General features: G+C 42.1%; 1 protein-coding gene across 1 annotated transcript in view; it reads left to right on the top strand.

The window, feature by feature from the left end:
* The first annotated feature begins 5546 nt into the window (after positions 1 to 5546).
* LOC138851462 (RB1-inducible coiled-coil protein 1-like) overlaps positions 5547 to 14917 on the top strand; it is a 110980-nt gene continuing 101609 nt past the window's right edge. Inside the window, exons 1-5 of the mRNA XM_070080614.1 lie at positions 5547 to 5693; positions 6619 to 6761; positions 9971 to 10202; positions 12562 to 12687; positions 14002 to 14076. Of these exons, the coding sequence (XP_069936715.1) occupies positions 5547 to 5693; positions 6619 to 6761; positions 9971 to 10202; positions 12562 to 12687; positions 14002 to 14076 (723 nt within the window). The remainder of the gene's footprint in view (positions 5694 to 6618; positions 6762 to 9970; positions 10203 to 12561; positions 12688 to 14001; positions 14077 to 14917) is intronic.

Here is a 14917-nt window from a genome sequence, read left to right on the forward strand (position 1 = left end):
TTATATCACTGAAACCTGGGGTTGCAATCAGGCGGTCTGTTGACCAGTATGATTTCACTTTGTGCTTATACACATGTGGCATAAGCATTATTGTGGCAAAGAAAAGATACATCTCAGCCACAGTTGCCTCCTTCCACTGGTGTAGACGTGATTTTGGTGAAAGTAATGTGTTTGCCATGGTGTACTCGTAGTATGTGTTGCTTTCCATGACAATACTTTCCATCAGGGGTTCGTCAAAGAATAACTCGAAACATTCCAGTTCAGTGGCATTGTTCCCAAGTGTACAAGATGGCCGTATTCCACTTTGGCTGTCATCAAACTGGTGGGCATTTGGAACAAAATTGACAGCTTCCTGCCAATCCCAGGTGCGGTCTGCTGGTGGGTACTGGACAATGACAGGTGGTTGTGGTTGTGGAGGCTGGTGTGGTGGGTGGGTGGGGGATGGTGGCTTTTGTTGTAGCTCAGCTGAGGCAGCAGCGTGGGTGGCAGCATGGGTGGCAGCATGGCCCACTGCTGGTGCCTCACAGCCAGCACCACCACCACGCACATTTTCCATTCCAATTGCAACACTATCATCGTCATTTTCACTGTCTGTTCCTGTTGTACAGCCACGGGATGTACTCCAAGATGCACTCCTTCCCCTTGGAATAGCATATGGCACACTACCAGAGCGCATATATCGTCGTATATACTGACGCTTCACTGGGGAATATTGCACTTCACTATCACTACTGGAACTAGTTTGAAGAGCTTGTAGTTCATGTTCACTATCACTGTCATCACACATGCTCTCATCTGAGTCTGGGATTTGGGAAAATTGGAGTTTCTTCTTGGATTCTGGTACAACTGAACGTGAACAAGACGGCCCAGCACCAGAGGTGGAAGGCTGAGGGTCGTCTGGGTTTTCCTCACTATTACCGATATTATGATCATTAGTTTCGGTCAAAACCTCACCAAAACCTTGAAACTCATCTTCACTGGCACTTCCATCTGTATTAGAACTGTCACTGGGGAACAAAAGTGTCCCAATTCGCCGAGGAGTGAGGAGCTTCTTACTGCGAGGCATGGTGGACATTGTTTACTAAAATGGCATTCCCACAATGCACCACTGGGTCCCAGATTTTTTTTCTACCGCACACACCAACCACACAGACCCATTCTCTCACATCTAGGCCTACCAGCCTTATCCCGCGAGATTTGACGGCGCTAGAATTCATGCATACTAGTACGACAAAAACCCCTGCACGTAAGCCGTACTAGTACGTCCGAAACCCTCAAAGGGTTAATCATCAATGTCTGTTGATGTTATAATTTCACTCATCAATCTGTTTTATGCTAGATTTATGTTTTATTAATAAATTATTATACAGTAGGCTCTCTTATAAACCTACTCTATATATAGTATGATTTTTGGAGAGCAATTGAAAAAATTGCAATGAAATTGGAAAAATAATTTTGCAGTACAATTGAAAAGAAAAAATTTTGCATTGCAACTGAAAAAAATTCTTTTGCAGTGCAAGTGAGAAAAAATTGCAGTGCATCTTGTCGGTATTTTACGCCATTGTCAATATGTAAGTTAGTCTACATAGCTGTATACAGTGGACCCCCGGTATTTGATATTAATCCATTCCTGAGAGCTCATCGAATACCGATAATATCGAGAACCGAATCAATTTTCCTCATAAGAAATAATGGAAATCAAATTAATCCGTGCAAGACACCCAAAAGTATGAAAAAAAAAATTTTACTACACGAAATATTAAGTTTAATGCAATAGAATGATTACAATAACAATAAAATAATTGACACTTACCTTTAACCCTTTGACTGTCGCAACCCCCAATCCTGAGGTGTCTCCTGGTGTCGCAAAATTTAAAAAAAAAAAATTATTTTTTCTTATGAAACGATAGAGAATCTTTTCCCAATTGCAATGACACCAAAAAAAACGAAATTTGATGGAAAACTGACGGAATTATGCTCTCTCAAAGTTAGCGACCTCGGCGCTGTTTACAAATCGGCGATTTCGCCCATTTTGAGCCCTATTTTCGGCTAATTCCATTTTTCCAGTCACCCAAACTCATAGCTATTTCTTTAGAACTCCATTTTTTCTATCGATTGAGTACAAGAAACTGCCCATTTACCAATTTCAACTACCTAATAATGTGATCAGAATTTTGCAAGTTGGCCAATTTCACGAAAACTAAAAAATATGACAATTTCAAAATAAGGTCCAGAATGAACAATGCAGACATTCCTGGCTCTAAAATAACATTTTCTTTGTTCATCAGTCATGTCTCCAGGCCCCTCTGATATTACTCTTGCTTTCTATTTTGAATTTTTATTCAAACAAAAAATAGAAGATTTACTATTATGCAGACTACTGCAATATTGTAATAATTGTATAAATAACATCAACCCATCCATGACTGCATATTAGAATGGCTAGTTGGACATTTATTGGACAATGACATCATTTGTTTACTTTTGAACATTGGCAAAAATCAAACATTTCCCGTACTTTGTGCTCCATTTCCAGGTTCTTTTTATAGTAAAATCAATCAAAATCACCTCTATTTCTATAATATGTTTTCCATTCTATCAAATGAGACCAAGAAAATGAGAATACAACCATAAATACTATACGAAAATAGACCACAAAGTCGGCATTTTAATTAAAAAAAACGGTCGGAGTTTTTTTTTCTCATTATGCACTGCGTGCTCCAGGATTTTTTTTATATGGTGCACACTGACCACACAGAACCATTCTCTCACATGTGGGCCTACCAGCTTTCTCCTGCTTGATTTGAAACTGCTAGAATTTATGAGTATATATACGTCAAACACTGTACCTCGTAAGATGTATATATATGGCCGCGACAGTCAAAGGGTTAAAGAAGATCTGGTGATGATTGATGGGATGGGAGGAGGGGAGAGGTGTTAGTGTTTAGAAGGGGAATCCCCTTCCATTAGGACTTGAGGTAGCAAGTCCTTTTCCGGGGTTACTTCCCTTCTTCTTTTAATGCCACTAGACCAGCTTGAGAGTCACTGGACCTCTGTCGCACAACAAATCTGTCCATAGAGCTCTGTACCTCCCGTTCCTTTACGATTTGTCTAAAATGGGCCACAACATTGTCATTGTAATAGTCACCAGCACGGCTTGCAATAGCTGTGTTAAGGTGATTTCCATCCATAAAGGTTTGCACTTCAACCCACTGTGCACACATTTCCTTAATTTTTGAAGTAGGCACAATGGAGTCCACAACTGGCATAGGCTTCTCAGGGTTAGCCCCAAACCCTTCAAAATCTTTCTTTATTTCCATACTAATTCTCACCCTTTTTACCACAGGGTTGGCACTAGAAGCTTTCTTTGGGCCCATGGTGACTTATTTTGCAGAAACAAACACCAAACACAGTGATAATATGGATAATATGGAATGTACCGAATGTATCCTTAGATGCACGCACACAGGCTGGCTTGTAAACACTAGCACACACGGGGCAGTTCAGGCCACACGTGGACAGGTCTCGTACGAATAGTATTGAATACCGGGTTTTCAATCGAAAACCGAGGAAATTTTTTTGCGATATAATGCATCGAATACCGGATTTATCGAATACCGATGCCATCGAATACTGGGGGTCCACTGTATTCTTTGTCATGTAAAAGGACACAAGTGCAACTAATGTGACATTGTATTGTGGCAACGTTTTGTTCTCCAGGAACTTGATCAAGTTGTTACAAATAATACATGGACACCAAGGGTGTAGTTACATGAGTGGGTGTGAGTTGGACCTGACTAGCTTGTGCTGCTGGGTCTGGTACCGTGCTCCATTCTTGAGTGGAGGTGACCAGACTGGGTGGGTCATTGGGCTAATCTGGGGGGGGGGTCATTGGGCTAATCCGGGGGGGACATGGACCTGCTCTGCATGGGTCAGTAGGCCTGTTGCAGTGTTCCTTCTTTCTTATGTTCTTATAAGCTTAGAGTGTGGTGTAATACTAGTGGTAGTAGTAATATTAGTTGTGGTAGTAGTAATATTAGTTGTGGTAGTAGTAATATTAGTTGTGGTAGTAGTAATATTAGCTGTAGTAGTAGTAATATTAGTTGTGGTAGTAGTAGTAGTAATACAATATGGTAGAACAATCCACCTGTATATACTGTGTCCATGTATTGTTTGTAACGGCTTGACAAAGCTCCTGGAGAGCGAAACGTTGCCACAATAAAATGTTACATTAGTTGCACTTGTGTCCTTTTACTTAACATATTGTCGGTAATTTTTTATTTATCTATTTATTTAGTAATTTGAGCATACATACAGAGGTACAAAAAAAAAATACAGGTAAGAGCAGCATGCCAAAGCCACTTATATGCATAGCATTACGGGCTGTTCAGAGTAGGCCTGGTAGATTTTGTTCAGAGTAGGCTTGGTAGATTTTGTTCAGAGTAGGTCTGGTAGATTTTGTTCAGAGTAGGCTTGGTAGATTTTGTTCAGAGTAGGCTTGGTAGATTTTGTTCAGAGTAGGTCTGGTAGATTTTGTTCAGAGTAGGTTTGGTAGATTTTGTTCAGAGTAGGTCTGGTAGATTTTGTTCAGAGTAGGTCTGGTAGATTTTGTTCAGAGTAGGCCTGGTAGATTTTATTCAGAGTAGGCCTGGTAGATTTTGTTCAGAGTAGGCCTGGTAGATTTTGTTCAGAGTAGGCCTGGTAGATTTTATTCAGAGTAGGCCTGATAGATTTTGTTCAGAGTAGGCCTGGTAGATTTTGTTCAGAGTAGGCCTGGTAGATTTTGTTTATAGTAGGACTGCTAGATTGTGTTTAGAGTAGGCCTGGTAGAATTTGTTTATAGTAGGCCTGGTGGATCACCCATATCCCACTCTTTTTTTACTTAAAGTTTGTTATAAATGCCATTATAAAGGCGATATTTTATGAGATGTATTAAAGAATGCAGCGCTAAGTGTGGGCGATTACACGAGATGGATTTACATTGCATAGCAATGCCTGCAGGATGTTCAAGCCGCTAGTATTCAAAACCTTCTTTACCTTCCATCTCCATCCATTCCTACCTGTCCTTCCTTCCTCCAGATATGCATAATCAGGGAATGTGTGAGGGTTTGAACCATGGAAAGTGGTAAAAGTCACAGGTCAGTGTGTTAACAACTGTACCAGCTGGTACACACACACACACACATGCACGCATGTACAAACACATGCACACACACATGCACGCACGCACACACAACACACACACACACATACACACAGCGAGGACCTAGTAGTGTTCAGTGAAGAGGCGGGACCAGGAGCTGAATCTCGACCCCTGCAACCACAATTAGGTGAGTACACACACCAGCTGGTACATACTAACTGGTATACATACTAACTGGTATACACACCAGCTGGTGTACACACTAGCTGGTAAACACACCAGCATGATTGTGGTGTAATGTTATCAGAATCAGCTGGTACAGTTGTGAACACAGTGGTCTAGAGTTTTAGTGCTTGTTCGACACAGGTTGAACCCCTGTCCATTCCCTGGTTTGTTTACAGTCATGTTATTCATGAGTGAAAATATGCATAATATTGGTACTAACATGAATTTGGTTTATAGGGAACACCTGGAGTCTGAAACGGATATGGACGAGTTTGAGAAAGTTGGCGTCAGCGGTGGAAGCGATGGCGCGTTCTCCCCCATGGAGGTGGGTTGTGTCTCGATGAATGATGGTCAGGTGTATTGAATAGTACAGTGGAACCTCAAATATCGAACTTTCTTCAGTCCAGAAGGCTGTCCGAGTGCCGTTACCGAACGAATTTATTCCCATCAGGAATAATGTAAATTAGATTAGTTCATTTCAGACCCTCAAAAATACACTTATAAAAGCACTTACAAAAATACACTTACATAATTGGTTGAGTTGGGAGCAGTTCGATTTTTGAGGTTCCACTGTATTAGTAATAATAATACCGCCTCTCCTCGCATAACGACGGAGTTCCGTTCCTAAGATCACATCGGTAAACAAATTCGTCACTAAGTGAGGAACATACTATAATGGTAGTGGGTTTGTGTCAACCATCTTTGATATTGTTTTAATGTCACATTTGTACCATTTATAACATTTGTGTTATGTTTTTAAATGTTTATACAGTAGTGTACTGTATATTGTAATTAATGGAAATAAGGAATTCAGCTCTAATATACATTATTTAGGTATACATACTGGTCAGAGAGCCCATCGTAAGTCTGAGTCATCGATAAATGAGTACGTCACTAAGTGAGGAGAGGCTATAGTTAGAAGAAGAGTTAGAAGAAGTTTGAACAAGAGTTAGAACTTAGAATGATCATTGTCTTTAAATATCTAATCTCTGTGTAACTACTAAATTACCTTAACAGTGATCTAAATACTCTATCAACTTGTTTTAGACATGTCTGACTTTAGTTCTGTATGAAACTCATTCCATAACTGTGACCTCTTCTATTTATGATACACTTGTATAGACCTTGTATTGAGACTGTGTGTAACCTGTTCTAACCTGTATGTAATTCTGTTTTAAATGTGCTGCTGTAATTCCTTAGAAATTGACCTTTGCGACACTTGGGTAAATTGCCATTGTGTGTTGTTGCAGGCGCTACCTGATGCCAGCCGCAACTCCATGAAGACCAAACACCACTACTCAGTGCAGGTCAACGAGTCTAAACACATTAAGCTGGATGGCGGTCACGGCGGCGCCACCTCGCCGGCGAGCTCCACAAACCAGGAGGAGCTGAGGTACGTAGCTCTAGCAGAGTTCTTGCTGTATGTCATTGGGTCTCGTGCCACTGGTGTGCATTTATCATCATCATGCAGCAAATTGCTGGTTCAGCAGACTAATATTGGCGGCGGTTGGCCAGTGGATCGTGGGGAATGATAGCAAGAATAACTGCTCTTGCCATCTTGTCCTTTTCTCTCCAGTGACCTTCTCTACATTTTCTCACTCATTTGTGACTTTAACAGTGGTCCAGGACGGCCTGAAACATTGCCATAAGTTTCATTTTGAGTGAGGTTCGTCGGGGACGAGACCATTCCACCATTTCTGCAACGACGTTGGCTGATCCTCCATGGGGCGGCCTCCGTCCCATGTTTGCGGCATCTGGTAAACCTCCCACAATTACTGGCTGCCCACCACCCATCTATTGGTCTGCTGGACCAATGGGGGATGCTGTTTTAGGCCCAGACTGGGGTAGAGGGGTGGAGGTGGGGGTGGAGGACAGTGTAGTTTTATTTACATTCGAAGTTGTTAGTCGTTTTCAGAGCGGATTTTTTACAATGATGGTCACTGCAAGTCACTGTTATTTTCACAGCAATTCCCACAGTAAAGTTGTGTACCTCATATCTATCCTGTGGATGGTAGTGGCTAGTTTATTGTATACTTCATATCCATCCTGTGGATGGTAGTGGCTAGTTTATTGTGTACCTCATAGCCATCCTGTGGATGGTAGTGGCTAGTTTATTGTGTACCTCATATCCATCCTGTGGATGGTAGTGGCTAGTTTATTGTGTACCTCATATCCATCCTGTGGATGGTAGTGGCTAGTTTATTGTGTACCTCATATCCATCCTGTGGATGGTAGTGGCTAGTTTATTGTGTACCTCATATCCATCCTGTGGATTGTAGTGGCTAGTTTATTGTGCACCTCATATCCATCCTATGGATGGTAGTGGCTAGTTTATTGTGTACCTCATATCCATCCTGTGGATGGTAATGGCTAGTTTATTGTGCACCTCATATCCATCCTGTGGACGGTAGTGGCTAGTTTATTGTGTACCTCATATCCATCCTGTGGATGGTAGTGGCTAGTTTATTGTGTACCTCATATCCATCCTGTGGATGGTAGTGGCTAGTTTATTGTGTACCTCATATCCATCCCATGGATGGTAGTGGCTAGTTTATTGTATACACTAATTCCATTCTATGGATGATAGCACAAAAACATACAGGTACACTATAGGCCTGGGAACGAAGCCTCAAAATGGTTAACCAGATTACATCTGGAGACAGGAACACAGTGTATGATGGGACTGTATATCTCTGTGATTATCTTCAGTGACCAGAGCTTGAGATACAGTCAACTCTCTTATATATCTCCTCTATATAGAGGAGCTTTATAAGTGAGTTGACTGTATATAGAGGAGCTTTATATGAGAGTTGACTGTATATAGATGAGCTTTATAAGAGAGTTGACTGTATATAGAGGAGCTTTGTAAGAGAGTTGACTGTATATAGAGGAGCTTTATAAGAGAGTTGACTGTATATAGAGGAGCTTTATAAGAGAGTTGACTGTATATAGAGGAGCTTTATAAAGAGAGTTGACTGTATATAGAGGAGCTTTATAAGAGAGTTGACTGTATATAGAGGAGCTTTATAAGAGAGTTGACTGTATATAGAGGAGCTTTATAAGAGAGTTGACTGTATATAGAGGAGCTTTATGAGAGAGATGGTTTACACAGGCAGATTTCCACCACACTTGACATTTCACCGTTTGGGATGTTCTGACGAGCGATCAATTGTTTGAGCTACAGCTACTACAGTCATGTGAGTTGGTGCAATGGGGTGTGGAGGATTGATACTCCGTCCCTCATAGCAAGACTGGCGCTTCTCTCGCTGTCGGTATGTTTTATCTTTTTTTTTTTATCAAGTCGGCCATCTCCCACCTAGGCAGGGTGACCTAAAAAGAAAGAAAATCCTCAAAAAGAAAATACAATATATGTTTTACCTTTTTCTTTCTCTTTTCTTTCAACGTACTGGCCGTATCCCACCGAGGCAGGGTGGCCCAAAAGGAAAAATGAAAGTTTCTCCTTTCAAATTTAGTAATATATACAGGAGAAGGGGTTACCAGCCCCTTGCTCCCGGCATTTTAGTCGCCTGTTACAACACGCATGGCTTACGGAGGAAGAATTCTGTTCCACTTCCCCATGGAGAATGTTTTACCTATCATATGTAAATAATATTCGCTCTTCGAGGTGCCATGGTTCTGGTACAGTGATCTTCATCCATAGAAATAGAGTTAGCTTTTTGCATACTTGCCAGTATATAGGCAGTGATCAACTGCGAGGAGCGCAGCGTACGGGCATCGGTGTAATGTTTAAGTTTTAAGTTAAGGTTTGTGCAAGTTATTCCTGAACTTGCGTCTGTAAGGGCAAACTGATTTAAATTTTTTAAATGCCTCAGGTAACTGGTTAATTGATTTCAGCACTGTTGCATCCAGTTGTCTGCCTATATCCAATGAGCCGTGTCCCTCGAGAAGACTCTTGATTCACCGTAATCGTCAAGTTAGGCCTTACTCAGCCATCAGTATACTTGTAATAGTACAAGAAAAGTTTATACCAGACAGTTTTTTACTACTACTACTATTACTGGTACTACTACTACTAGTATTAATAATAAGAGTGCAGTCTGAAGGATGGGTAGGGATGCTGCAGGTCAGAGGGTCGTCTGAACTGTGATGTTAGCACACTTCGGGCATGACAAGTCATCAAATGAATGATGGTGAATGTGTTTCCTCTTTTCTTGTGGTTGTCCTACCTCAATTTGAGATGACTGGTGTGTTAAAAAATTAATAATAATAATAGAGATCTCGTTCTACCTGAATTATATTTCTTAGTCGAAGGGTTTGTCACCCTTTTGTTGTATTGTGAAGTTGAAGTATTTTTTACTAAGGTATAGCTAGTAATGTAACTGATGTAGTTAGTAAGCTATCTAGAAAAGTAACTAGCAACATAACTAGCAACATAACCAATAAAATAACTAGAAATATATTATGAGCGCACTCTGAAATACGGTGGCAGATTTCCTGTTGTTGTTGTATGAGATGGTTCAGTCTGGTTTGCATCGAGTCGGAATGCCGTTGGCACTCTGGGTCACGGCCCATTGGATAAAGCTTGGCGAAGGTGCGGCAGTTGTGAACTAGCGTAGAGGGCCTGGGTATCTTTCCCACTAGGCAGGGCAGTGTAGCCTCGGAGAGTCCCCAGGATCCCCCGTACAGTCCCGAGGAGTTTGCCAACGCCGAATTCTACATTGATGAGTCGATGCCCTCCAGCTACACCGAGAGTGGCGGTACGGCGGCCTCCGGCTCGAGGCATCCCGCAGCACTGGTGAAGACGCACCATGTCGTCACAGCGGAGCTGCAGCAGCAATTGGAGGACAAAAATACAGCCATTATCATCTTGCAGGTTAGTGGGTGCACCTCCCCTGGCTTGTTTTGGAGTCAGCGACTCTGCAGTGGTGACTGCGGAGCCCTGCCCCTTTAAAGTGCACTTTTCATACACTTTTCGGCTACCCACAGTTTACAAAGGAAAATTTAAATTGTGCTTCGGTCTGCTGTGGACGTTTATTCAGTTCCATGGTGGTCTGGGACCGACCGAAAGCTAATCTGAAATTTCCTCTCCTAGTTGTGGTTAGTCGTGAATTTTTTTAATGCACGTGCTGCCTCCCACCAAGGCAGGGTGACCTAAAAAATTAAATGTTTTTCTTTTTATACATAGTAAATTATACAGGGGGGTGTTACTAGCACCTTGCTGCCAGCGTTTAGTAATTATGCAGTTGAAATATTGTAAGTCAAATCATCGTTAAGTTGAAATATGGTAAGTCAAACCATTGATATAAAGTGGACCCCCGGTTTACGATATTATTTCATTCCAGAAGTATGTTCAGGTGCCATTACTGACCGAATTTGTTCCCATAAGGAATATTGTGAATTAGATTAGTCCATTTCAGACCCCCAAACATACACGTACAAACGCACTTACATAAATACACTTACATAATTGGTCGCATTGGGAACTGATCGTAAATCGGGGGTCCACTGTATTGTGTAAGTCAAACCATCATAAAGTTGACATATTGTAAGTCAAACCATTGTGAAGTTGACATATTGTAAGTCAAATATGGTAAGTCAAATCATCATAAACTTGAAATATGATAAGTCAAGTCTCCCCTGTACCGTTATGCTTGTTGCAGTGTTATTAATCTAACATTATTCTATTTGTTTAAGTTTCATGTTATCCTGTATTGTTCTGTGGCAGGTAAGACCCGGGGAGCCTGTTAATATGACCAGCGTATTAGACCTGTGTGTTTACCAGACCTGTGTGTTTACCAGACCTGTGTGTTTACCAGACCTGTGTATTTACCAGACCTGTGTGTTTACCAGACCTGTGTGTTTACCAGACCTGTGTGTTTACCAGACCTGTGTATTTACCAGACCTGTGTGTTTACCAGACCTGTGTGTTTACCAGACCTGTGTGTTTACCAGACCTGTGTGTTTACCAGACCTGTGTATTTACCAGACCTGTGTGTTTACCAGACCTGTGTATTTACCAGACCTGTGTGTTTACCAGACCTGTGTGTTTACCAGACCTGTGTGTTTACCAGACCTGTGTATTTACCAGACCTGTGTGTTTACCAGACCTGTGTGTTTACCAGACCTGTGTATTTAACAAACCTGTGTGTTTAACAGACCTGTGTATTTACCAGACCTGTGTGTTTACCAGACCTGTGTGTTTACCAGACCTGTGTATTTACCAGGCACTGAAGCGTTGGTTGTGCATGTTGACCATGCTCTGGTGAACTAACGTGTTCCCTCAGTTTTGCATACTAAACAGGAGTGGATGGTGGTTAATAATGAGGTGTGGTTGATATCGAGCGGATGATTGTTGATAAATGTGGCAGACTGAGAGAATCCTTTCATCAACAGGCAGTTAGAATGGTTATTGGTGGCAGCATTTAGATATTGGGATATACCTGAAGATTGTATTCTGTAGAATATATCCTGAAGAATGTATTGTGAAGGATGTATCCTGAAGAATGTATCATGAAGGATGTATCCTGAAGGATATTTCCTTGGGGGTTAATGCCACTGTGACCTGGTCCCTGGCTAGTCCTCCTGGTGGATCAGGGCCTGATCAGTCAGACCTATTACTGCTGGCACTAGTATTGTCAGGATATTGAGCAATTATTTCACACGAACAACGACTTTATGAAGTAACGGACAGGCGTGGCATGAATGTTGTATCCCATGAGGTATTCTCACTTTTAATACACATGCGTGAGTGCATTAGATAGGAGTGAGTGGAGACAAGTAGTTTTATGACTTGATGTGCTGTTAGAGTGTGAGCAAAGTAACATTTATGAAGGGATTCAGGGAAACTGGTAAGCTGGACTCGAGTCCTGGGGGTAGGAAGTACAGTGTCTGCACTCTGAAGGAGGGGTGTTAATGTTGCAGTTTTGTAACTGTAGTGTAGGCATGCCTCTGGCAAGACAGTGATGGAGTGAATAATGATGAAAGTGTTTTTTTTTTTTCGGGTCACCCTGCCTTGGTGGGAAACGACCGATGTATCAATAAAACAACGGAAGTATTTCTGCAGTGTGAGGTATTTAAGTATGCCATATGAGGTAACCACATATGCCGTACAAGGTGTTTATGCTTGCAGTATGATGTATTTACAGGTGTGGTATGGGGTATTTACAGGTGTGGTATGAGGTGTGCGTGCACGCCACACCGTGCTACAGGTTGTAACTGTTTGTTTATGGCAGAGTGAGCTGAGTCAAGCCAAGGAAGAGATGGAGCGACTCCAGCAGCGTCTCGGGGCCCTGGCGTCACTACACTGTAAAGACGAAGTCCTCAGCCTCAAGACAGAGCTGGCGGCGCTACGGGACAAGGTACCACAACCTCGGCAAAATAAACATTCATTTTCTTTTCATGTATTTTATTATTTCATTTATTTAAATATAATTATGTGTTTCCACATAAAAAATACATACACACATACACACATACATACACACATACACACATACACACATACACTCACACATACATATCAGGAAATTAGAGAAAGTGCAAAGGTTTGCAACAAGATTAGTTCCAGAGCTCAGGGAAATGTCCTATGATGAAAGGTTGAGGGAAATCAGTCTGACGACACTGGAGGACAGGGGGGTCAGGGGAGACATGATAACGACATACAAAATACTGCGTGGAATAGACAAGGTGGACAGAGACAGGATGTTTCAGAGAAGGGACACAGAAAAAGGGGTCACAATTGGAAGTTGAAGACTCAGATGAGTCGCATGGATTTTAGGAAGTATTTCTTCAGCCATAGAGTTGTTAGGAAGTGGAATAGTCCAGGAAGTTATGTAGTGGAGGGAGGAACCATACATAGTTTTAAGATGAGGTATGATAAAGCTCAGGGAGCAGAGGGAGAGAGGACCTAGTAATGATCAGTGAAGTGGCGGGGCCATGAGCTGAGTCTCGACTCCTGCAACCACAATTAGGTGAGTACAGTTAGGTGAATACACACACACACACACACATACATACATACATTTTTTGTTTTTCAACGTACCAGCCGTATCCCACCGAGGCGGGGCGGCCCAAAAGGAAAAATGAAAGTTTCTCCTTTTAAATTTAGTAATATATACAGGAGAAGAGGTTACTAGCCCCTTGCTCCTGGCATTTTAGTTGCTTCTTACAACACGCATGGCTTACGGAGGAAGAATTCTGTTCCACTTCCCCATGGAGGTAAGAGGAAATAAACAAGAACAAGAACTAGAAAGAAAATAGAAGAAAACCCAGAGGGGTGTGTGTATATACACTTGTACATGTATGTTTAGTGTGACCTAAGTGTAAGTAGAAGTAGCAAGATGTACCTGAAATCTTGCATGTTCATAAGACAGAAAAAAGGCACCAGCAATCCTACCATCATGTAAAACAATTACAGGCTTTGTTTTACACTCACTTGGCAGGACGGTAGTACCTCCCTGGGCGGTTGCTGTCTACCAACCTACTACCTAGAACATACATACATATACATACTTATTGTAATTTTTAATCAAACTTGTTGTTTAAGGTTCATTTCAAGGAAAAAAATTGAGCTCAGTCTTTTCGGTAATTAGCAGAGTTTTATTTTTAATTGACTCACTGGAACGAGTGCTCATTGAGCCCTGACCTGAGTGTAATGCTGGTGTTGTTGACAGGTGCGGGACGAGCGCGAGGCCTATTTGAAACACATCTCTGAGCTGTCCTCTCAGATTATGGACATTCTCCTGCAGGTGAGTGTATGGGGGGCTGCTGCCTCTCTTGTTCTGCTGCAGGAGGTGTTACTAGCACCTGCTCTGTTGTAGGAGGTGTTACTAGCACCTATTCTGCTCCAGGAGGTGTTACTAGCACCTATTCTGCTGCAGGTGTTACTAGCACCTATTCTGTTGCAGGAGGTGTTACTAGCACCTGTTCTGTTGTAGGAGGTGTTACTAGCACCTATTCTGCTCCAGGAGGTGTTACTAGCACCTATTCTGCTGCAGATGTTACTAGCACCTATTCTCCTGCAGGTGTTACTAGCACCTATTCTGCTGCAGGTGGTGTTACTAGCACCTATTCTGCTGCAGGAGATGTTGCTAGCACCTATTCTGCTGCAGGAGGTGTTACTAGCACCTATTCTGCTGCAGGAGGTGTTACTAGCATCTATTCTGCTGCAGGAGGTGTTACTAGCACCTATTCTGCTGCAGGAGGTGTTACTAGCACCTATTCTGCTGCAGGAGGTGTTACTAGCACCTATTCTGCTGCAGGAGGTGTTACTAGCACCTATTCTGCTGCAGGAGGTGTTACTAGCACCTATTCTGCTGCAGGAGGTGTTACTAGCACCTATTCTGCTGCAGGAGGTGTTACTAGCACCTATTCTGCTGCAGGAGGTGTTACTAGCACCTATTCTGCTGCAGGAGGTGTTACTAGCACCTATTCTGCTGCAGGAGGTGTTACTAGCACCTATTCTGCTGCAGGTGTTACTAGCACCTATTCTGTTGCAGGAGAAGGTGTTACTAGCACCTATTCTGTTGCAGGAGAAGGTGTTACTAGCACCTATTCTGTTGCAGGAGAAGGTGTTACTAGCACCTATTC

The sequence above is a fragment of the Cherax quadricarinatus genome, unplaced genomic scaffold (genome assembly GCF_038502225.1).
Source record: "Cherax quadricarinatus isolate ZL_2023a unplaced genomic scaffold, ASM3850222v1 Contig680, whole genome shotgun sequence".
NCBI classification, from domain to species: domain Eukaryota; kingdom Metazoa; phylum Arthropoda; class Malacostraca; order Decapoda; family Parastacidae; genus Cherax; species Cherax quadricarinatus.